The sequence below is a fragment of the Phaenicophaeus curvirostris genome, chromosome 6, assembly GCF_032191515.1.
Source record: "Phaenicophaeus curvirostris isolate KB17595 chromosome 6, BPBGC_Pcur_1.0, whole genome shotgun sequence".
Classification (NCBI taxonomy): domain Eukaryota; kingdom Metazoa; phylum Chordata; class Aves; order Cuculiformes; family Cuculidae; genus Phaenicophaeus; species Phaenicophaeus curvirostris.
Genome location: NC_091397.1, coordinates 4,651,409 through 4,673,844, shown reverse-complemented (window position 1 = coordinate 4,673,844; position 22,436 = coordinate 4,651,409). Strand labels below are relative to the sequence as shown.

Here is a 22,436-nt window from a genome sequence, read left to right as displayed (position 1 = left end):
GAACATTTTTAGGTTTGCTCTTGTTTTCTTCATTCAGTTTCATAGTGGAGACTGCTCTTCTCTGTCTAGCCCTTCATCAAGCACTAGCACTTTATAAATCTGGGTCATTCACAGAGGATCATCTTCATTCACAAGATCCCTGTTATGGTACAGCTGTGTTATTATCTCCTTTTATGGTTGGTAAGGTTTCCAAGCATCAAGAACTCTCTGAGGCATCAGCACTACTGGTTAATGGAAATGGCACAAAGCACCTAATAACACGGATAGGTCTTCTCTAGAGGTAGGGAGCCTTCCCCCACTACCCTCTTGTTTCCATAATGCCTTCGCTAAGGTAGCAGGAATGGAGCCAGGCCACATCAGCTCTCATTCCTCTGGTGCTTCACTAGTGTCTGTCTAGAAATATTTCATTTCCTTCATCAGTGGATGCTGCTGCATCTGAGTTCTGCTGTCCTCCCCAGCAGACTTCAACGAACAGCAGCCAAAGCTAACACAAGAGTATGGAAAGATATATTTGGAATAGGAAATACTACAAATGTACTCATTCTCTCTCTGAAATACTTTTATTTCTTTCATGATAAAAACATTACTAGCAAAGAGATCTTGCTGAGAAGGTAGACAGCACACTAGAAAGGGAACTGGAGGGAAGTTCCTTCTTCCTTGAAAGATGCTTTATCTTGAATTAGTCAAAGAGAAAATAGAAACGCTGACAATCCTGTACCTATTCCCTGTGAGCAGAAAATATAAGCTAGAAAGCTGAAAGAAGACCCTGGAGAACACCCTGGTTTGAAGAATGTCTAAAAGAGCTGTGAGCATGGAGATCAACAAGGAGTGATAATAGTGCTGCTGAGTGTCACTACTGCCTTCTGTCGTCTTCTTTTGATGTGCTCCTATGAAAAACCGAGGGTGACAACTGCCTCTAGTGGCCTAATAACAGTGAGTCTCTTTAGTACTGAAACTTTAATGAATATTTTTCCTGGATTTCATATCATGCAAACAATTATAAGGCTACTCGACACATGCCTAAAGACTATAACCTTCCCTGAGCCATTTTGCAGTTTCTGATCTGGCTGTGACCTGGATAAAATAGTGAAGTTTTTACCCAAGTCAGTACTAAAGATCATTGTCAGAAAAATCAGAGGTGCCATGTAAGATGAGTCCCACATCAGACACACTGTTGAAAGACAGGCTTTAATTAAACACATGCAGTCAAGGGCAGTTACTGGGTTGAATTAATCATTTTGTCCTACAGAGGCTGAAAAGATGATTTAGTGTCTAAATCTATATTCTCATGAACAGCTAAACCATGACACATATTAATGTAAGCATGAAATAGCATGAAAGCATATCCTTGATTATCCATGTTTATCTTGTTATAAGAAACTGATCTACGAGAATAAATTTAATCGACTAAAAAACCTCAAGATTTTTTTAGTGAACTTCAATAAAAATTGTCCAACAAGAATTTTCTGGAAATGCATTCTCTTCAGCAGAACTTCATGCCATTGTATCTATACTTGTTCCAAAACATCTCTTTCTTAAATATTTTTTTAAATCAAGTATTATGTGAAATTAAATTTAGTCTTGTTATCTGTGAATCAATAGAATAAATTTTGAGGAGTACTTTGGATTTTTTCAGTCATTGGAAAAATGTTCCCAACCTACATCCATTTTGTTTAAGTGGCATTTAACACAAATGCATACATATTTTTCATTATGACATTTTTTCATAATATCTTAAATTCTCAGAAACCTCTCATCCTCAATTTTCTTGGAAGTCCAGTGATGCTCTTAACCACCCAGATTAAATGAAATTCACATATTTTTGCTGTCTAGTGCTAGTAGATTGTGTCCAAAAAATACAACTTTATTCCATAAATTCTCTAAACAAATTAATATGAGTCAAGTGCGAACAGCCTTTCATACCCATCCATGGTGCACTCAATTTGTTCCAAACAGCTTTGGAACTTTTCAGAAGCAATAAAACATAAAACATTGTCAGGTTTTGTATCTAAAACGCTTGTTTTCCTTAGGTTGACTGGAATAACTTGAGTATAATGTGTTGGCTTGGAAAGGCGTTCATATTCAAAATCTGAAGGATCGTATCTTCATTAAAGCAGTCCAAGTGATACACTCTCTCTCAAGACCTGGCCCATCATCTTATTTCTCAGTGCAGCCAACAAAGCTTGTCCAAGACCTGTGTGAAGAACTGCATGTTGTGGAAATGAGGGGAAGGGAGATGTTTGTATTCCCAGGTCAAACCCCCGCTCCAACACATAAGGAAATAAGCTCATCCAGTTTGAAATTCTTTGCACAGACTACAATTTAATAGTTTCACTTTTTCTCCTCAGTGATCCCATTGCTGAACTGCCAGACCAAATCACTACAAAATGAAGAGCAAGACCTCGTGTGGTGATATCTTGTACTAACAAGGTGCCATCTTCAGTTAGAGGCACTGCCATCTCCTCTAGAACATGAGATCTGTTCAAGCAGCATAGCTGTGTAACTTCTCTGATCTGAGGCAAAAGAGCTCATAGGAAGAGAAAATCTCTGTCACAACTATATGTTTAAATCAAGGGAGGCTACAAGATGTTCCAAAACCTCTTTTCTGTTTCTTTTGCCAAACTTCACAGGTAGAACACTGACAAAAAGACAGAAACTTTGATCACTTTCATCTGCGATCCATATGGTTTGAGCTCTACTACAGACAGTTTGTAAGTGTCTGGTGGCATCTGTATCAATATGAAATGAAAGAGATACAGCTGAGATCACAGCCTTATTAAAGCTTTAAATTAATGGATATTCTAGCCTTATTGCCTGTGTCATCATTAAGAGGAGGCCTGGCACTGTGTGGAATAAATAACCTGTCAAAGACTATTACAGACATATTTAAAACATTCTGAGGTAGGAATTCATCAGTCCATCTATTACAGAGACAGGAATATCAGACTCAATGAAGAGATAACAATTCAACAAGACTTCAGTGGTATTTATGAAGATTTTAGGCTACTGAATGGCTACTATTTACAGGATATTTTGCTTTTTTAGACCAAAATCATCTGTGGATCTCACTAAAAGTGATGGTACTTCATGTGGATTGAGTGGCACTACATTCATCACCACTGCATCACCACTTCTAGTAGGGACGCCTCCCTGACAGCAACTGATCTCAGGAGAATGCAAATGATATTTTGGCACTTCTGCACTTCTGATGTGCTGCTGTTGATAAGTACTAACAAGTACAGGCGTTTTCATGGCAGATAATTGGGGAACAGAAAGTACAGCAAGTAAATCAATGTGGTTTTCACTGTTTAGGCATGAAAGTTTACAATAAGAAAACACACTTTTCCTTAGCTGACAGCCAAGGCCTTCATAGATGTCTCAGGTGGCAATATAGCCTCTCCAATACAGGCCTCTCCTTCATAAGGATACAAGACACAACATTATTGCCAGCTTTTGCCATGTGATGTGGCCTTCAGGATGTGATCCGAGAAACACAAGCTGTTTGTAGAATTCTTTCTGAGTATGTGAATACCTAGGGAGGGCAGGCACTATCACAAGGAGAAGTGTTTATGATAGTATACGGTAAGATGCATTTTTATTTGTGGAAAACAGGATTACACACCCAGAAAGCTGTGAAAATTCATTGAACTGGCTGCTTGTTTCTAAGCTGTGCAGAGCTGAAGCTCGAACAGAGCAGGAGTGTCACTCTTTAAAACCTTTATGATACTTAAAAAACATTCCTGCAATACATTAAGATGAGTCCAAAGCCCTTTTAGAGTTTTGAAACAGAAAATGCTGCAATATTTGGGGGGTTTAGATTTATGTTATATCTCAAGGAAGTAGTTAGGTAGTTGTCATGGTTCAGCTAGTCAAATGGAAGTTGCACATTAGATGCAAATAGATGGTTGCAGGGAAAATTTTGCTAACAAGTTCAGCTGTTTGTAGGTGTCTACATGTAAATGGATTGCCTAGGCATGGATTACAATCAGTGGAGGGCTAATCCATGCCGTCAGTGAAGACTAGAGTTGTTTAGATGAAGAAATAGAAGTGTCTACTGTAGGCTAAGCTGATGAGAAAAACATCGTATTGACAGGCTTGAATTAGTGACATAGAGAGCTTGTGCCATTTGAGAAGCTCCATTGTATCCTACTTGGCTCCTCAGTTCCCAGTCAGAAGGTGTAGATCTTCTGTAGATCTTATTTCATATCTGGAAGACCCCTGTGGATGCCTTTCATAATCCCATGTTGACTGGGCCTGACCATCTGGTTGTCTTGTGTGTACAGTATGAAAGCACTCAAGATGATCGCCACTGAGGTCAGACTGACAGGCCTGTAGTTCCCTGGATGTTCCCTCCAACCCTTCTCGTAAATGGGCACAACATTTGCCAGCCTCCAGTCAAGAATGATTCTATGATTCTGTCACCTACGTCACCCAACTTGGGTGTCTTACCCTTGAACTCGCTCCCAGAAATGTCTGTTCAAATTGTAACGGTAGTGTGATATAGCTGGGAAAATCACACAGATCTGTTAGTAGATTGTTATCAAGGCAGAGAAGAAGCACATGAGGTGAATTATCCCACCTTCCAACAAGCCTGATTATGTCTGAACTCATTTAAGTCACATGAGATGGGAAGTTGGCTTATAGACTTGGACAGAGAACTTCAGACTGCTGTAGTGAAGGAGGTATTTCTCTCACTGGAAGACAGCTGAAAGCACCCCAGAACAGAAAAAAAAAAAATGAAAGCTTGGAATGAACAGCCAACTGGTCCTTGGCCAAGTCCACAAAATAACAGTGCACTAGGGTAATGCTATAAAGTCCTGACTGGCTGTGAAATCATGTATTCCAGGTTCCATTCCCTGATGTTCACTGTGGCATTGCTGGAAAATAAAAAAAAAAAAAAAGAAAATACAGCAGAAAAGCCTTCTGTCTACAAGGAAGATTCTCCTGTGTTAACATGGTAAACCTGGTGAATATGATAAGTAAAACTGAAAAGACATGCCAGAATTCTGGTGACTTTAACCTCATCAGATTGTGCAGCACAGTGGCTCAGGAAGAAAAAGAAAAAAAAGACATAGTCACAAAGCAAGTCAAGTATATGACAAAGTTTTGAGGTAACTGTAGTCCCGAAGTTATGGAGTCTGTACTTTTTGGAGAAGAGTTCACCTCTCTGTTTATTAAGAAGCAAACAGAGTGGTCAGAATTCATATAAGGAAAGCTGGAAGGAGAGACGAAAATTTTCTGCTGCCGATATATAAAGTATTTGCCTAAGCTGAGAAAGCAGCATTGCTTTTTGTTAATGTCACCTCAGAATTAATGAGGAAGAGGGGGAATGTAGAAAAGCAAACCAAATAACCCCCAAAATATTGGTTCTTCATTGGCTGAGGCATAGAAAATGTGGAGCAGCTGGGTGAGAAGACATGTCCATTCTTTCTCATACTGCCACACAGGGAGCTCACAATGAAATTAAGAAGCAGCACAAATAATATATATACCAATACAGCAGGAATAATTAAGACATTGAATTGACTCATGCAGAGACCCAAATTTTAACTAGCAAAGATGATATACTTAAAAGCAGGTAAATGAGGCAGTGTAAGCAGGGGAAAAGATACAAATCTCTTACACTTACGGATATAAGTCAAACACTGAGGAATGTTGGTGAAACATATTTCCCAATTCTCTTTTCTGTGTGCAACAGGCATTGATCCCTCAGAGAGAGATATCCACAGAGAGAAACTCCCTCATCTCAGCAGAGCAATATCATCATAAAAAAAGTCCCCTGCAGCATATCTTTAATAAGAGACCAGCTCAGACATAGTGCTCATGTTTACCCAGAAAGCATATTTGTAATTAAGGAGCAACTTCAAAGAAGTCTCAAACTGAAGAACAAAAAATGTATAATACAAGAATAATTATTTTCCTCTGCCCTGACCACCCGGTAATAAACTGAATTTGATAAACTGTTGTGAACAAATAACACCTAAAAAAGAGAGCTGGGAAATTCAGATGCACAGTTAACAGAAATGTCTGCAAGAGCAACAGACTGATGGGTTCACGGCCCCATGTAAAAACATCTCAGTCTCTATAATGAGGCATTTAAATAGGTTCCACCTCTCAATAACTAATTACACAGACAGCAGGGGACACTACTTACCTCACCATTCAAGAAGCAGTAGAATACTGACACAAAGAAACCCTGGAAATCATAGAAAGGAGTCAATTAACAGGTAAGTATTTTACCACACAGAATCAGAGATGGAGCTTTGTCTTAGGATCACCCTGAGCAAAACCACAACCTTGTTGAGAACATCCACTTCCAGGAAGATGAAATCTTTACCCTAAAATTTCGTGAGAAGATTCTAAGTGTCTTGCAGCTCAGAGGTGAGACATAAGAGCTAGAATCTAGACAGACCTTGCACTGATAGAAGGGATTGACACTTCAGCTGTGCTAAAACTTATCTACAGCTTCCAGCTGCTCCCCAGAATGGCACAGCTCCCTCACAGGTGCTGTGTCATGCCTGCCAGCCATACGTGGATGTCTCAGGCACTACAAATGTCTTAGATAATGTGTCAAATGGCCCTAGATAATTTTGCATGGGCAAGTCTATCATCAGGTTGATTACGTTCATCTGAGTTGGATTGCGCTGTAGAATCTATTGACAGCAGTGACTAGACCCCTGTAATGACTGCAAAGACTGTAATGACGATAATGGAACCTCAGATGACAACATGATGACACTTTGATCTCTAAACCTGTGAGTGCAGTCTTACCCTTTTTTCTTTTAGCAATGGACTATAATTATTGTCACCATGAAGGAGAGATTCCTTGTACTTTCTTACATACGTATCATAACACTAAATGAAACAAGCAGTGTAGCAGTCTTGGAGACATTGAGCATCAGCAGATAAAAAAATACAATTGATTTTAGGTAATGGATTGATTAATTGGTAAAGGCTAAAGTTCCTTTTTTCATGGACTACAAGGATAATTTTTCTTTTTGGATATGCAGTTCTGATGTCTATTGGGATGTGCTGTGTTTCAAAGCTAAACATGGAATCAGTAAAAATAGTAATGCAAAGCTCAAAATTTTTGTAATCCATAACCCTAGATATGGCTTGACTGGGTGTGTGCTGTGTATTGGTTTTGAATAGCCTTGAATATTGAGTATCAGAATGTTTGCTCCTGCAGGTATCAGAAGAAAACATTAATGTCAAACCTAGCTCCATCCCAGTTCAAGAATGTCTTCAAGCAGAGGTAAAGCTGCAGGACACTCCTAAGCAGAATTATGTGGCTAGACAACCTTCAAGATCTTCAGCCTCTTTTGGGCTTGTTCCAAATTCAGTAAGCTGAGGCAATTACTCAGGTTCCCCACCCTCTTACATCCTGGCAGAACTCCTATTCAGTTCAGGTGAAGGAGGAGATATTGTATGAGTTCTCAAACAGCTGGTATGTCTTAGTGCACGTACCATTGCAGGAGAGCACCAGTGAGAGGCTGGAGAATTTAGCTAATATCTTAATCAAGTGAGACTAACAGGTAGGAATTGTTTCCCTTTGCTTTAGCAATATCTCGCCTAAATCTCAGCTCACTTGTGCTTTGTGAAGAAGTACCTTGGAAGGGTGATGCATCATCCTCTCTCAGGCAGTTAAGGATGAAACATCATCTTCTCAATTGACTTTAGATGGAGCTCAGGCAAGAAGCTACAGACTGAACAGAGTGCTGATGTTAAGGGAGATGAATCCCTCCAGTACATACTAGAGAGGAGATCTCCACTCCATATCACATAAGCATGAGCAAAGCTGAGCTCTTTTCAACTATTATTTCTAACATGGAATTAATTGCTTTAAGTTCCATGAATGAAAAGCACTGAGGATCCTTTCTGCAATAGCTGATATTAGCAGCTATTATTAACTTGTTTTCTTACCTGAAAAGACTGCAGAAAGGAATTGAAATAGATGAAGACAATCTGGGAAATGTCATCTTCACCAGGGTTGACAAAGAAAAGCATATAGGTGATGCCTAGCAAAGGCAGAAGAACTAACGTTGCCTTGACTGCCTTCCTGTGGGGAGGAAACAGAAAGAAAGTGAGCACACAAAAATACAGTTCTGGTATCTGAACCACTGTAGAATGAACCAATCCAAACAAGTCATTCCTCTAGCTGAGGAAGGGTGTGAGTCTCAGTGCAATTCAGAGGGAAAGGAAGTACCCACATTAGCTCAAGAGGGAACTCAGATGCCACCATAAGACAGTTCAGCACCTGCACAAGTCAGACAGGGAGTAACTGAGAAGAAAACAAAAGGGCAGCCTAAGACACGCTTGCTCAGGGCTGTCTATTATGTACAGTCACTGGAAAAGAGAAAAGATGAATTTTGAGAAAGAAATCCATATGTCAACTTCTGTCCAGTATCTAACGCAGGTGACTGGAGACAGGAAATACAAATACCCACTGTGAGTACCTCCATCTCTCGAGGCACACTGCTAGAGCCTTTGCTGAGGGTAGCAGTGGAAGCCTGTATCTGCACAGCAGCCAAGTAATCTGAGCTTTCTTTCAGGAGGACACACAAGTTTCAGAAATTTCTCAGCCTGCCTGCACAGGAATAGTCCGAAGGTTCATGATCACCTTATTGTGTGACCCAAGATGCAGGCTCCTAGGGCCCTCAGGCAATGAAAAACACAAGTTTCCTAGAGCTCCAGGAAGGATATTTAAGAGGGAGTCTGATCTCTTGTCTAAAAGGATGAACAGAGTTTAGCAGGGGAGCATGCAAAGAGTGACAGCTTCCACTTTGAGTTGTGAAGCCACAGGTGACTTCACTAGTTAACACTTTCTGAGCAGTGTCTGACCAACTGGAGAGAGGTGTTCTGGGAAAGCCCTCGTCTTCGAATCCTGCTGTTTGTCCACACACACAGAACTCCAGGATACAAATGGGAACCTTTTTTATAACTCTCCCGTTCTCTCTCTTCTTCCTCCAGACAGTTTCTGTCCTAGCAATGAGGCTTGCATTAGGTTGCAAATGTTCTAGTCATAGTGAAAGGAATTATGATATATTTATCATATATCATAATACGATATATTATAATATATTTATATAATATAACACATATGCTTGTGTACATATAGAAATTGATGAAGTTACTATCCTCACTTGAAATCAAACCCTTCAGATTTCATTGGAAGGAGGAAATTTCAAGTGTGTGTTGGGGCATGCAGGAGGTAGAGGCTGGTGGCTGTAGGAGTGCACGTGTCTCTGTGCCTATAAACCTGTGCTGTTTGCATTGTTTAGACACTGAAATGGATTAGATAGATAGAAAAAAATTCAGGCATGCTTTTATGAATGGCTTGCAAAAATAAATACTTTGTACTTTGTACTTATTTTTGAGGAGCCAGAAAGACACTCCTTGAGATCAACAGTGACATCTGAAAAGACAAAGATGGGACAAGGACAGGGCAGGCAAGACAGTTCTTTGTTAACACCACAAACAGCAAGAAGCACCAGCTGACTTACCTGTATTGTATTGTTTCTGAAGTGGTTGAAGCTCTCAACTTTGTCATTAAAATCCTAACTATGTTAAATAGAAATACAAAATTTATCTGGAAAAGAAGAGAGAGGCAAAAATAAGACCAGTGAGTCAAACAGTGGGTTAAAGAATGTGCTACACCTTAAAAGATTTTGTAGTTCCAATCTGATTGAAAACAGCCTCTTGGTTTTATCATTGATCACAACAGAGTCAGAAGTTTACTAGGAATGTTTATGCAGCAAATACTCAGCAGCTATTAATATTTTCAAAACAATAATGAAACAGTCCCAGCAAGGAACTAATTTTTACTCTCTTTTACTCCTTTCCTGGGTGCTACATGGAACCAAAGGTGGGATTCATTTGGCTATTTGTATCTGTCTCTGGCTTGGCTGATCCAAGGCTCCCTGCATTGAACATTTGGTAGCACTGTGCTGCGTTAATGTGGCCGGCATTTGAAACCATCCTTCCATTCCAAAGCAGGCTCTAAAAGTCAGGTAGGGCTCCTTAGATCCAAAGCACAAGACTGCATTGCAGAGATCTGAATGTCACCCAGTCACACTGGACTTTGTACTTTGTGAAGGCTATAAATTGCAGAGATATTTAAATTAGAGTAAATGAATCATACCTGAAAAATGCCTATTTGTTTGCACTGTCTTTCAAGGTGAGATGATAGATTTACCATTTCCTTTTTTAATCTGCTGAATCAGGTGATTATTATTTCTGTTACAATCTCACAGCTGAGGACTGATTATTGTACTTGTAGCATCTACTCGTGAGAGTCTTACTTAAGTTTTCTTTCAGTATAAACATGAAAGGAAAAAAAATCTGAATATTCTGATTTTTAGACTGTGATCAGCAGAGGGATTTGGCACCTTGGAGCAAGTTTTGCATTTGCTTTCAACACCTAAAGTAGGGTAGCTTACAACATACTGATCTGCTAAAAATTGTCAGTGTTGCACAGTGTCAGAAGTACACAACTGTTATCTCAAGATTGCTGAGGTCACAACCTGAGCTTGTGAGAAGATATTTATCTCACACACATTTCCAGAGTCTCAGAGCTCCTGACATTTTACAGTCTATGAATGGAACAATTCTGCAATTGACTTCCAACTATTCATGAACACTGAGCAGAGCTGCCAATTTAAAGGTGTTCTCAAAATCTGTTTATTGCCTGGGCAATGTGCTATATTTTAATGATTAGACCATCTTGGCATCCATTATATCATTCCCTGTGGTTACTGTAACATGGCTTATAACAAATGGTGCAATAAGCACCTGAATAAATCCAGGCAGTGTTGGGAAATACTTAGATTAAATACCTTTTATGTAAGATGAAAAACTGCTGCTCTAGGAGTCAACATGTGACATGTTTTGCAATTAAATTCTTAGCAGAGCAGGGCCTTAGGGAGAACAAGAAATAAATAAACCAGTGCAGTTTGTATACTTGTTCTCGCTAGAGTTGTCTTTGTCATATTTAAGATCTTGAAGTCAACTAGTTCTCTATTTATCGGAGACAAAAACTGCTTTGTATCACTGATTTGACTTTAATCTTAAACTGCTCACTTTGGTGATTGCACCATTCCTCAATAGCAGAAAGGAAACTTCTGTCTCTGAAATTCTGATACCAAATCTTGAGTTTCTTCATCAGCTCAGAGACATTTTTGGGTTACTTCTATTGAGAATGCAAAAAAAGGTAGCAGTCCAAAACTTGTTACTTTTGTGATCATAACGGAAGGTGCCAGGTGGATATATAGACTCTTAGGCAAGGACAAGTTTCAAAAGACTAATCACATGGAATTAACATGATCAACTGGACTGGAGAAACCATTTCAATCTTTATGAGTACTACTTTGATGTGACAGCAGGGAACTAGAAATTCAAATTGCTGCAGGCTGCATCAGAAAAATTAGGGATTTTTATCTTCTCTGAAAAAAGATTGCAGAAGTGTGATTCATCAGTCCAGAAAGAAAAGTTTGCTAACTGAAAAGTTTGGGAGTTACTTCACTAGGAATAATCTTATTTTCATTCTTGCACTCCTTGCCCAAAGCTCACCCACCCAAGGGCTGCAGAAAGAAAACAATGATGGCATAAAGAAAGGATGTCTTAATACTTCTCACCTAGATTTTCATGCATGTTTGACCGCTGGCTTGCTCATCTGGTTGGTAGCATTAATACTGATTGTCTCAGTTGAAGCTCGCTGTGTGCTGGGTACCACCAAAAGCTGAGCATCCCAATGGAGGCCACGTTTCAGGAGACAATTCAGCTACCCAAACACAGACCACAGCAGCATCTGAGGTGTTCTTGCTTAGCTAAGGCCTGAGTGGCACTGGTACATGTGACACAGGGCTGGTTAAGAGACATCTCTCTACAGCAGCAACAGGAAGGCAGAGGAAAGCCTGCTAGGGACATTATTTCTATAACATTTTCTCAGAGAAAGAAACACTGAGGCTAGAACAGGGGCATCAGACACTCACCCCAAGTCCTCTTCCTAGTTTTGGATTGAATATGCTGCATATCCTTAATCACACTGGCAGTGTTCAAGCCTGTGGGTCTGAAGACAGACACTAAAATCCACATGAGGATATACTCAGTAATGTCAAGTCTGCATATCAGAGTGACTGTCACTCTGCTTCTTCCATTAATGTTTGTAGTTAGGTACTTGTCAACAGGGTTCATGATCTTCCAATGCTGCCGAGGATGCTCAAGGCCTCATAGCTGCAATTATACAAGGGAGTCTTGTAGACAGCGCTAAGCTAGATATCTACCTGTGAGCTAGGTATCACTAACTCTTTTAGAGAAATTTTTCTCCAAAGCAGAAAAACAGCTACTTATAGTTCCTCCTATCTATTTGAGATGTTTACTTCAGCATGAGATGACTTTCCTCACTTTGAAGTGCTTCTTTACGTGACTTGCGAAGACAGCACTGTTGGGAGGGCAGATATTATAGGGCCATATTACAGGGTTGCATTTAGTTGCCTAAACACAACCACTGACAATCATTTTTGGTGCCATAGGTGCATCCTGTTTGACCTCAAACTACTACTTCAGAACAGCATCGGATTTCTAGAAGATCTGTATCCCTTCTGCCAGCCCCATGTAGGGCTAATAAAGCATCTGAAAAGGTACTATGCACCCATGTTTATGCAAAAAGATCTCTTCTCTGAATGAGATCAAATAAATCCTATCTTGATGGTCTTGACATTTCCCAATGGAACAGCTGCGAATACAAAGTCACAAGGATTTTTGGAAAAGCATGAAAGAACAGAAGATGACTTCTTTGACTAAAGAAATTGGTACAGCTGCTCACTCAAAGCTCCAGAAACACTGATCCCCAGTTCCACTTACCTAACTGCAGAAACAGACTCAGATCTGGGAAGCTTATTTCCTGTTCTGATCCTCATAAATAGCTTCTCTGTAAGCAGCAAACCTGGATCCAAACTCCTCTGGATTTTTTACAGATGCTACCAAGTTTAAACTGGTTTGAACCCCACATCTGACATATACTCACACAATTACACTTTGCTAACATTTAATTCATGCATTTAAAATATCTGTCAAAGCCCTCATAGTCACCTAAGGACAAGTGTCAAACCTGACACTGAGTTATCTGATTATCATGATCTGTAAAGAGTGTGAGGATAAATACTCAGTGACACTAGCCAAGTACAGAGTCAGCTTTCAGCAACAGGCAACTCCAAGGACTTTTTGAGGTGGGCATTACAGACTCATCTCCATGCCTCAGTGAGGTTTTCCTTCCTCAATGGGTGTAATCTGTTAACTCAATTTCCTCTTGGTTTTATCTTTACAACACCCAAGTGAGTACTACACTTTAGCAATTCATAAGGAGGAGAGATGAAAAATCAAAAAGAAAATAATTTGCCTGAAAAGCAAAGAGAAACCTGTTCCAAGAGAAGGAGGGTAAAGAAAACTAATATCAATATTTAGTCTGTCTTTCCCTGAAAAACAGAATCTTATTTTTTTTTTCAAAAGGGCTGGTAAATGGGACAGAGGGAAATAGAGCATCCTAGGCTGGCTGGAAGTTAATTGAAAAATGAGTCGTATACATTAGACCAAGAGATGATGTCCAGGATGCAAAGACGATCATCAAGTTGGGAGACTCCTATGGCCTCTTTCATGCATAAATAAAGGTTAGAAAAATCATTCACATCTCCTTCTGGCTTTAGAACCTATGAATGATGTAAGCAGCTCTTTCAAGACTTGGTTTTGCACTTTCTCACAGGGCTACTTTCCACACCCACCGCTGCATCAGGACAGGACATGAGTGCAGCCTTTGACCTGTTACACACAAAGCTCCTGCTAATGGCTTCGTCCCACAAGCTTCTTCAGGAAATTTTCTTTCAAGAGTAACTAATTCTTCCCTCATTCTAGATTAGCTACATAAGAGTGAGAAATGAAGTGTCTTGACCCTGCCTACAAAATGATTCCATCACGCAGTGAGGATAAGAAGAGTAAAAGCATAAGGACATAAGTTGAATTGGCATAATTTTATTTTAGATTACTTCTAGGCAGCTGATTATCCCAATCTCTATTTATATTCAGTGGAGAGAAACAGGCACTTTTCAACAGTCATTCCTTTGACATATTTTAAAAGAGTGGTTTTTGATAAATAGTGCTTGGATTTGAACCAGTTGCCCACACAAATCATCCAGTTATCTTCAGATTGTCCAGGGGTATCCCACTTGAGTTTCCATTCAATGAATGTGGCTGTATCTACTGAGTATTTGTGACACTGTATTATATGAAAGTTTAAAAAAATGTTTTGAAGCACTAATGTCAAGGGTTCCCTTTTATCTCTATTAAGATTTCTCTGGGGATCTTTAAGATTTGAACGTCTCAAAGGCAGAGCTTAGCTAGCAAAAATTTCCAAGGCAAAAGATACAAAAGTGATAACATCAACATACTTATTTCTGGTTTTCCCTACTAGAAACACACTGCAGTGTGCTCAATCTTAATGATTTCTTTTAAAAGAACACTCCTTCACTTCAGAAAGACATTTGGCTGAATAGGACATTTTAGTAGCACTCAAAGAGGTCTAATCTGAAGATCAATTTTCTCCATATAATCAGATGGATTTTTGTTGTCCATTTTTCTGCACTGGGCCTAATACCACAGCCTATAGGGATGATAGTTTTAGTTTGTTCATGACAGAAGACACAATGTGGGAATCAAAGAGCAAATTGGCTGCTGCACATAGCCCGCAAAAGCTGAAGTCTTTGTAATGAAAATGGAGCTATTTTCTCAGCTGGAGAGTGACTACCAGATTGATCCTGATTTATGAGAAAAGAAGAAGCCTCTTTATATAGAGAGATATATACACACAGTAGTGTTTCAAAGGAAGGGAGATCTTACTACTGCAAAGTGCCCTTTCCTAGAAAAGAGCCTCTGTACTGTATATAGAAAAGTATATAATTATTTGTCAAGGATTTTCTTATTATTGTTGGAGCTCTTGTGTCAGCAGATTAATTTATTTCAGAACTGGACAGCTCTAACAAAACTCACACATCAAATCCATAAATGGAGACTGATGAATGGACGTTCAAGATATGTAATGATGACAGGTAGTTCATAGTTCATCCATTTTCATTTATCTTTAATCTCTCTTGATATTTTTATTCATTTCTGTTTATACACTTTTCCTGCTTCCCAATGGAAACTAGAACTAAGGATTTCTCCATTAATATTTATTGATAGGTAAAATGAATCCAAAGGTGTGGCCTTGAAGACAGAATAAAACAGCTTATTGATTATTCTCTTATTTTTATTTATCATGTTCTAAGAATATCCTTACTGCTGGAATAAGAATCTCTCCAACTACAGGTAGGAAAAAAAGTAGTTTTCATATCTTGCCATGGATTCGAAAGTTTAGTCGTTCCATTTCTAAACTGAGAGTAAAATTCAGAGCCCCAAAATGGAATTATAAGCCAGTGATCCAAAAAAGCATTTGAACCACCTGTTTTGGCACTCATCAGTTATAAGATGCACTTATAAACCCAGAAGCTTTTTTTAAACCAAAAGAAACTTTTCAGTGAAATATTTCGATTATAAAAATTTTCCATCATAAAAACCAAACTGTATTTTAGAGGAAATTTATCTCTGTATAGTGAAATGAAACAACCAGAACGTTCCAAGATGCACAAAAGAGGAAACACTGAAGGCTTTTTTTCTGTTTTCTTTAAGCTCAGGAGTTTAAATGGGAAGTCATTAAGCTTTTCTTCTGTTTTGAGAATTTAATGGACAACTAGTATTTATGTTGCTCATTTCTGCTGAGCTTCTTATTTTATGCTTCACAGAAAACTTGTACTTCTGTGCTTCCTAGAATGCTCCCTCCCAGGAAATGTAAATATTTTTCTATTCACACTTTACATTCTTATGTAATATTAAAAGTCACCTCAAGATTAGGTAACCCAAATTGGCATTAGAGCAGTTTTTTTAGCTGGAGCACTGTATACTGTTGTCCTGACCTCAAATGAATAGTTTGCCAGTTTATTAATGCCTCATTTTAATTGTTCTGTTATATTGTCCTGACATGATTCTTAGACAGCGCCTTTAATCACTAGTTTCCCTTCCAAAGGTCACAAGCACCACAACAATTCCTTTTGGCATACAGCAAAGTGCTGGAACATACAATCTGATCACGAATAATGAGATGTGATTAAGAAGAGTGTGGCACAATGTGCTGGATGGTTATGAGCAAGGAAACTGTGGAACAATTTCACTACAGCAGCAGTGAAAGACCAACTCTTCAGGCAAGCAGAGCAGGACTATACACATCCTGAAGACTGTATGGGATGGAATCACGTCTTGGTGGGGAAGAGAGAGAGTGGTAAACTAACAGACACCTTCCTTACCTAGGGTCTGTGTTACGCATCAGCACACAGACCCTTGGTTTTGCCCATACTGTCACCTAAACCCAAGTCCAAACACAACTTGTGTCCCAGTTGGGATCATACTATTTCCCCACTAGAGATGCGCATCAAGTATGAGCACATCCACAGACTCTTTTCCAATTTTTAATCTAATCTGTGATCCTCTTATTACTGTGCCGGTCCTTCTGTCTCTTCTGAAATATCTAATATTCAAAAAGCTTTGTTAAAGAAACATACTGCAGGTCACTTGCCAGTCAAATCACCTGCCACGGGGTCTGTAGTCACATGAGACTCAACAGGGCTTCTTTCCAGTTATTTCACCTGACAAGCCAAAACAAGACTGAATGTAGCAATACCGGTAAACACATACCCTTGCAAAAATAACAATGCCACACAGAGAGTTCTAGCCTGGAGGGAGTAAAAGCCCCTTGACAACAAATTCATCACACCAGCACATTGAAAATTACTGAGATGACATGATAGCCTAAAACATGGACATACTGCTATGAATAGTCTACCTAGCAATTCTCCAGGCTGGGCAGGTTCAATTTACCATGTGGTGACAGTAAGAACAGCAATGGAACTCAAGAGAAAGTCTTCCTTCAAAGATGAACCATCCAGAGATTCACTGATGAAATGCTATTTCCTGTCTGGAAAGTATTCTGAGTAAGACTTGACAGGATTAATTTCGGAGAAAGTTTTCTAGGCAACAGCAGCTTGTCAAATAGTTTCTTACTGGCTGTGGAACATCTTACAAGGAGAAGTAGAAATTGCAGAAAAAGAGATGTTGTAGGAGAGTACATGGTATTGGACATCTTGTTTGGCACTATTGACTACACAGAGAATACAAACAAAAGCAAAACAATAACAGCCGTGATGGCAGAACTGGCAATCAATTCTGGATGGATTGTAATCAAATTACTCTGTTATCGTCATCCTAAGTGTAGCTACGACAGCATGCTTGGAAACCAGTGAGAATGATGATAAATATTTTTGTAAGAATGACTCAGGGATGTCAACAGCTTGCAGGTCATGAACTACAACCTTGCTAGCAGTGGAAGAGCTGGGAATCTATAGAAAGAAGGGAATTAAAAAAAATCAATAAGAAAACTAAATCAAACAGCAATCCAGTGGTTGAAAAAACCCCACCATGAGTCAGTCAGATAGGATGAAGGGAAAACGAAAAAGATATATCGATATTAATAAAAAAAATCTCAGTATCTGAACAGACTAATGAAGAAGTAGGAGCAGAAGTGTGAAGACTGTCAGCAAAACCTAAGAAAATATTCAGAAATGCAATTATAGCAGTAAGGAAGATGTTTGTACAGAATTAGGGGTTGCTTTTCAGTGAAAATAAAAATGAAATGCATATAGATGTATGCATAGGTGATTCTGTATGTAAATGGCAAGCAAACAAACTTTTATGACTTCTTCTTTAGAAGATTGAAAAAAAGAAACTTCAGCAATGTGGACTGCAACATTCAGGGCTTTGGGCAGCCTGATCTAGTGGGCTGTGTTCCAGCCCATAGCAGCTGGGTTGGAACTGGATGATCTTTAAGGTCCCTTCCAACCCAAACCATTTTATGATTCTATGATTTTATGATTCTATGATTTTATGGTTCTATGATTGTGAGAGCATTACAGTCAAGGAAGATCAAGATTAAGATGCACTACAGATTTTATCTTATTGGACAATTTCAGCAAGGAATGGATTCCATACATATATTGTGTAAGGTGCTTAATAAACCTATTTTCCCTAACTTCAATGCTTTTAAAGACAAGTTGGAAAAAAGTGTATATAACAGAATGGCAGAAAGACAACTGTGCTCTTCAGAAGCATGAATACCTATGTGGTATTAGGATAACCATGCAAAAGCATAAAGAAGCACATTTCAGGGAAAAAAATACACATGAATACTGTACAGTATCATTACACTGATAAACTAGGACACAGGAGGGGAGGAAATATTGTGTCTAGTCCTGTAGTTATGGCAAAGAGTGGTATTGAAACATCCTTTCTGCAGATGGGCAATATTAAATAAATTGTTACTATTCCTTTACATCTATTGGAAGGCAGTTAATGAGGCCTACTTTCAAGAATGCTAGAAGTCTAATTATTTTATCTTAAATATCTTAGCGGTCATTTATGATAAATTCCTTCTTGTCCATAATACTATTTTCTATTTTCCTTTTTGTCCATAATGTTATTAAACTTAGGTAACTCCACTCTTCTCTGTGATATACTTATAAAAACTACCATTTCTTTCCACAGTCTTGATTTTGGAAAGTTAAAGAAAAACAGAGATTTATTGAAACTGTCTCCGTGGTACGACCTTCCAGGACACTGGCCAGTGATTGCTATATATAGGATAATGTTATATCCCACAACCTGAAGCTGAGCTGAAGGTGGACAATTTCTTTGCAAACACTGTAAAGAAAAGCATTTGTAGAAATTAAGTGTAAAGGAGAAGAATGCCATGCTGTGAAGTCCTCTGAAAGATTCAGTATGGGGACAAGGGAGATCCAGATGATAGCCTACTCAGTTTCCTGAAAGGAATGTGAATCTGCTTCTACAAAGGCTCATACAGAAATTTGGATGTTATAGCTTTGGACAGAAAAGCTTCATGCTAGAAATACAAGAAAGAAAGGGTAGGACTATATATACACACACATGTATAAATATATATTCTGTTTTCTTAGTGGAGAGAAGCTAGTGGTAAATCTGTGCTGTTTTATAGAGACTTTAGTGATGTATAAAAGGGAATGAGGAGCAGGCTGACATTTTTAGTGACACTAAGTTAATTCAAGACAGCAAAAATAAAAGCTGTACAAAGACTCCCAATACTAATGAACAGGCAATAACATGACACATGAAAACACATGATAGAAAGGTAACACAATGGGTAAGTAAAGCAATCTTGGCTTCACATGAAGACTTATGTGCTCTGTGTATTTTCATTCACAAAAGCAATGTTGGAATTACGCTTGCTAGCTCACTGAAAACTTAATTTCAGTTCCCAGTGATACTCAAGAAAGGAAACAAAAAATGTTCAGAATTATTGAGTAAGAAAAAGGAAGTTAAACAGAAAACAGGGTGCTGCTAAAAAAATCCATTTGTGTGGTCACACCCTGAGTACCAGGGCAAGCTTTGACCTTACCACCAGAAAACTACTACATCATTACTGATTAGCCCATCATACAGACCACTTTGGTGCACCTATCAGCAGTTTCCAGAGAAAAATTCCACACTGCAGTAAGGATGAGCCCATCTTCCTAAGGACACTTAAGTCTTCTACAGCACTTGTCATCCAGGGATCTCAAAGAATTTTACAAAGGGAGGTAAGTATCATTAAGCTTGCTTTATTGCGAGAGAAATTGAGACCTGAAGCAGCAATCAAAGTTATTCAAAAGTAAATACCTGATGAATGCAGAAGCAAAAGTGGGTTCTGGGTCTTCCTATCAGCTCATAAACCCATTTATGCCAACAGTTAATTGAACGTGGTGAATTATTTTCAGCAAGATCCAAAAAGCAGAGGTTAGAAAACTGTTCACTTCTCAAGCACCAGGAAAAGAATCTATTAAAGCTGAATGTAAGGTTTGAAAAAAACCCATGTATTTGAGCTGCCTGTTCGAAAAACTGAAAATTTAATACTATTTTAGCTCTGAGAAATATTGCAGAGCAGTTCATATCTAGGGTCAGTTTACAACAGTAGTTAGTGAGAAAAAAACAGCTCAGTTAACTGCCTCTGGTGCCTATTTTCTAAGGTTCATCTTCTGCTCTCGCTGAATTTCCATGGTTCACCAGTTCTTTGACAGGGAATACATTTAAAATTACACGAAAGAAATGTATTTTTCTTAATAAAATTTGGCTGAAATTCAGTTCCTGGCATCTATTTCACAGAATCACAGGACTGGAAAAGACCCACTGGATCATTGAGTCCAAGCGTTCCTATCTATGACTAAACCATGTCCCTCAGCATGTCATCCACCCGTCCCTTAAACACCCCCAGGGAAGGTGACTCAACCACCTCCCTGGGCAGCCTGTTCCAGAGCCCAATGAACTTCTCTGTGAAAAGTTTTTTCCTGATGTCCAGCCTGAACCTCCCCTGGTGGAGCCTGAGGCCATTCCACCTTATCCTGGCCCTGTCACTTGGGGGAAGAGGCCAGCTCCCTCCTCTCTACAACCTCCCTTCAGGCAGTTGTAGAGAGCAATGAGGTCACCCCTCAGCCTCCTCTTCTCCAGGCTAAACAACCCCAGCTCTCTCAGCCGCTCCTCGTAAGACCTGCTCTCCAGCCCCCTCACCAGCTTTGTTGCTCTTCTCTGTACTCGCTCCAGAGCCTCAACATCCTTCTTGTGGTGAGAGGACCAGAACTGAACACAGTATTCGAGGAGCGGTCTCACCAGTGCCAAGTACAGAGGGAGGATAACCTCCCTGGACCTGCTGGTCACACCGTTTCTGATCCAAGCCAAGATGCCAGTGGCCTTCTTGGCCACCTGGGCCACTGCTGGCTCATATTCAGTCAGTTGTCAACCAACACCCCCAGGTCCCTCTCCTCCAGGCAGCTTTCTAGACAGACTTCTCCCAGTCTGTAGCACTGCACAGGGTTGTTGTGCCCCAAGTGCAGGACCTGGCATTTGGCCTTGTTAAACCTCATGCCATTGGACTCTGCCCAGCGGTCCAGCCTGTCCAGATCCCTTTGGAGCCTCCCGACCCTCCAGCAGATCAACACTTCCACCCAGCTTAGTGTCATCCGCAAACTTGCTAACGGAGCACTCGGTGCCTTCATCCAGGTCATTGATAAAGACATTGAACAGGGCTGGACCCAGCACTGAGCCCTGGGGAACCCCACTTGTCACTGGCCTCCAGCTGGATTTCACACCATTTCCCACCACTCTCTGGGCCCGGCCAGCCAACCAGTTTTCCACCCAGGAGAGTGTGCGCCTGTCCAGCCCAGAGGCTGACGGTTTCTCAAGCAGAATGCTGTGAGAAACTGTGTCAAAGGCTTTACTGAAGTCCAAGAAGACTTCAAACCCCTTGCCCCTTCTTTATCTTCAGAGAGGGTTGTATTATTAAAACTTGGTTATGCCACTCTGAGGAAAGGTACCAGAATTAAAAAAAAAAATGAAAAAAACAAAAAACCACAACAAAAACCAACCCACTAATCCGAACAGAAAATACCTAACAGAGTGTATTTTTCTAGTCCTATCAGAAATTGAATTTCAAAGCATCTAGTGTACCAAATAGCTAGATTGCTTCTGGGACATATTCAAGCCAAAAACCATTAAGGAATGAAACAAGAAGGATGATTACCTACATTTTCTCTCTCACATTTTCTGTCAATAGAAATACAGGTTTCTCACTCAGTCCTCAGGATCAGCATTTATACTCAGCTCCCTTTGCCTCTGAAATTGTCTCTGAAATTGTCTTGAAAATTGTTTTCCCGTTTTCAGCCTAAGTCAATGCTTAAGTTTCTTCTAATGACAAGTAGGGCAAACAAATCTCTCCACTGTATTGTTCAAAGTTTCTGTACCCAGAGAATAACGTGATCCAAAGATGTACTTGAAGACAGCTACCACGATCAAAGGGCTTTATTTCTGACCAATCTGCATTTCCCAGTGAGGGTCAGAACTCCTGTGTGACCTGTTTCTGGGTGTTAAACTATTTTGTGCAGCAGTGATTCAATGCATAGAGGCAAGGAAACAAGAAATCAAAACCAGTGGAAATAATTTTTGGCAGACAAATCCTCCTATCTTTGAGACTCAGCATCTTTAGGAACAGGTATTATCCTTCTGGAACTAAGAATATTTATCAGCAAGAGCACTCTAATCATATTGCCACTGGTTGGTATGAAGATGCCTCTAGAGCATACGATGACGCTACCTTTGTCTAACAGGTGGCTGAGCTGTACACAGGGCACTTGGCTCTTAACTAACTAAGATGAAACTAATTTTAACTGAGGCAATTAGACAGGAATTGTAATTTGGTCGAATTTTTAGAGTTTTAGCTTTTACTGTGAGCACTCTTCTGGAAA

General features: G+C 39.6%; 1 protein-coding gene across 2 annotated transcripts in view; it reads right to left on the bottom strand.

Moving 5' to 3' along the window:
* Window positions 1-22,436, bottom strand: part of CRHR2 (corticotropin releasing hormone receptor 2) — a 114,614-nt gene that overhangs the window by 10,469 nt on the left and 81,709 nt on the right. For both annotated transcript variants that reach the window (XM_069859228.1, XM_069859229.1), the window contains 3 exons: window positions 9,504-9,589; window positions 7,924-8,059; window positions 6,155-6,196 (listed from right to left, as the gene is read on the bottom strand). In XM_069859228.1, coding sequence (XP_069715329.1) covers window positions 6,155-6,196; window positions 7,924-8,059; window positions 9,504-9,589 — 264 coding nt within the window. The remainder of the gene's footprint in view (window positions 1-6,154; window positions 6,197-7,923; window positions 8,060-9,503; window positions 9,590-22,436) is intronic.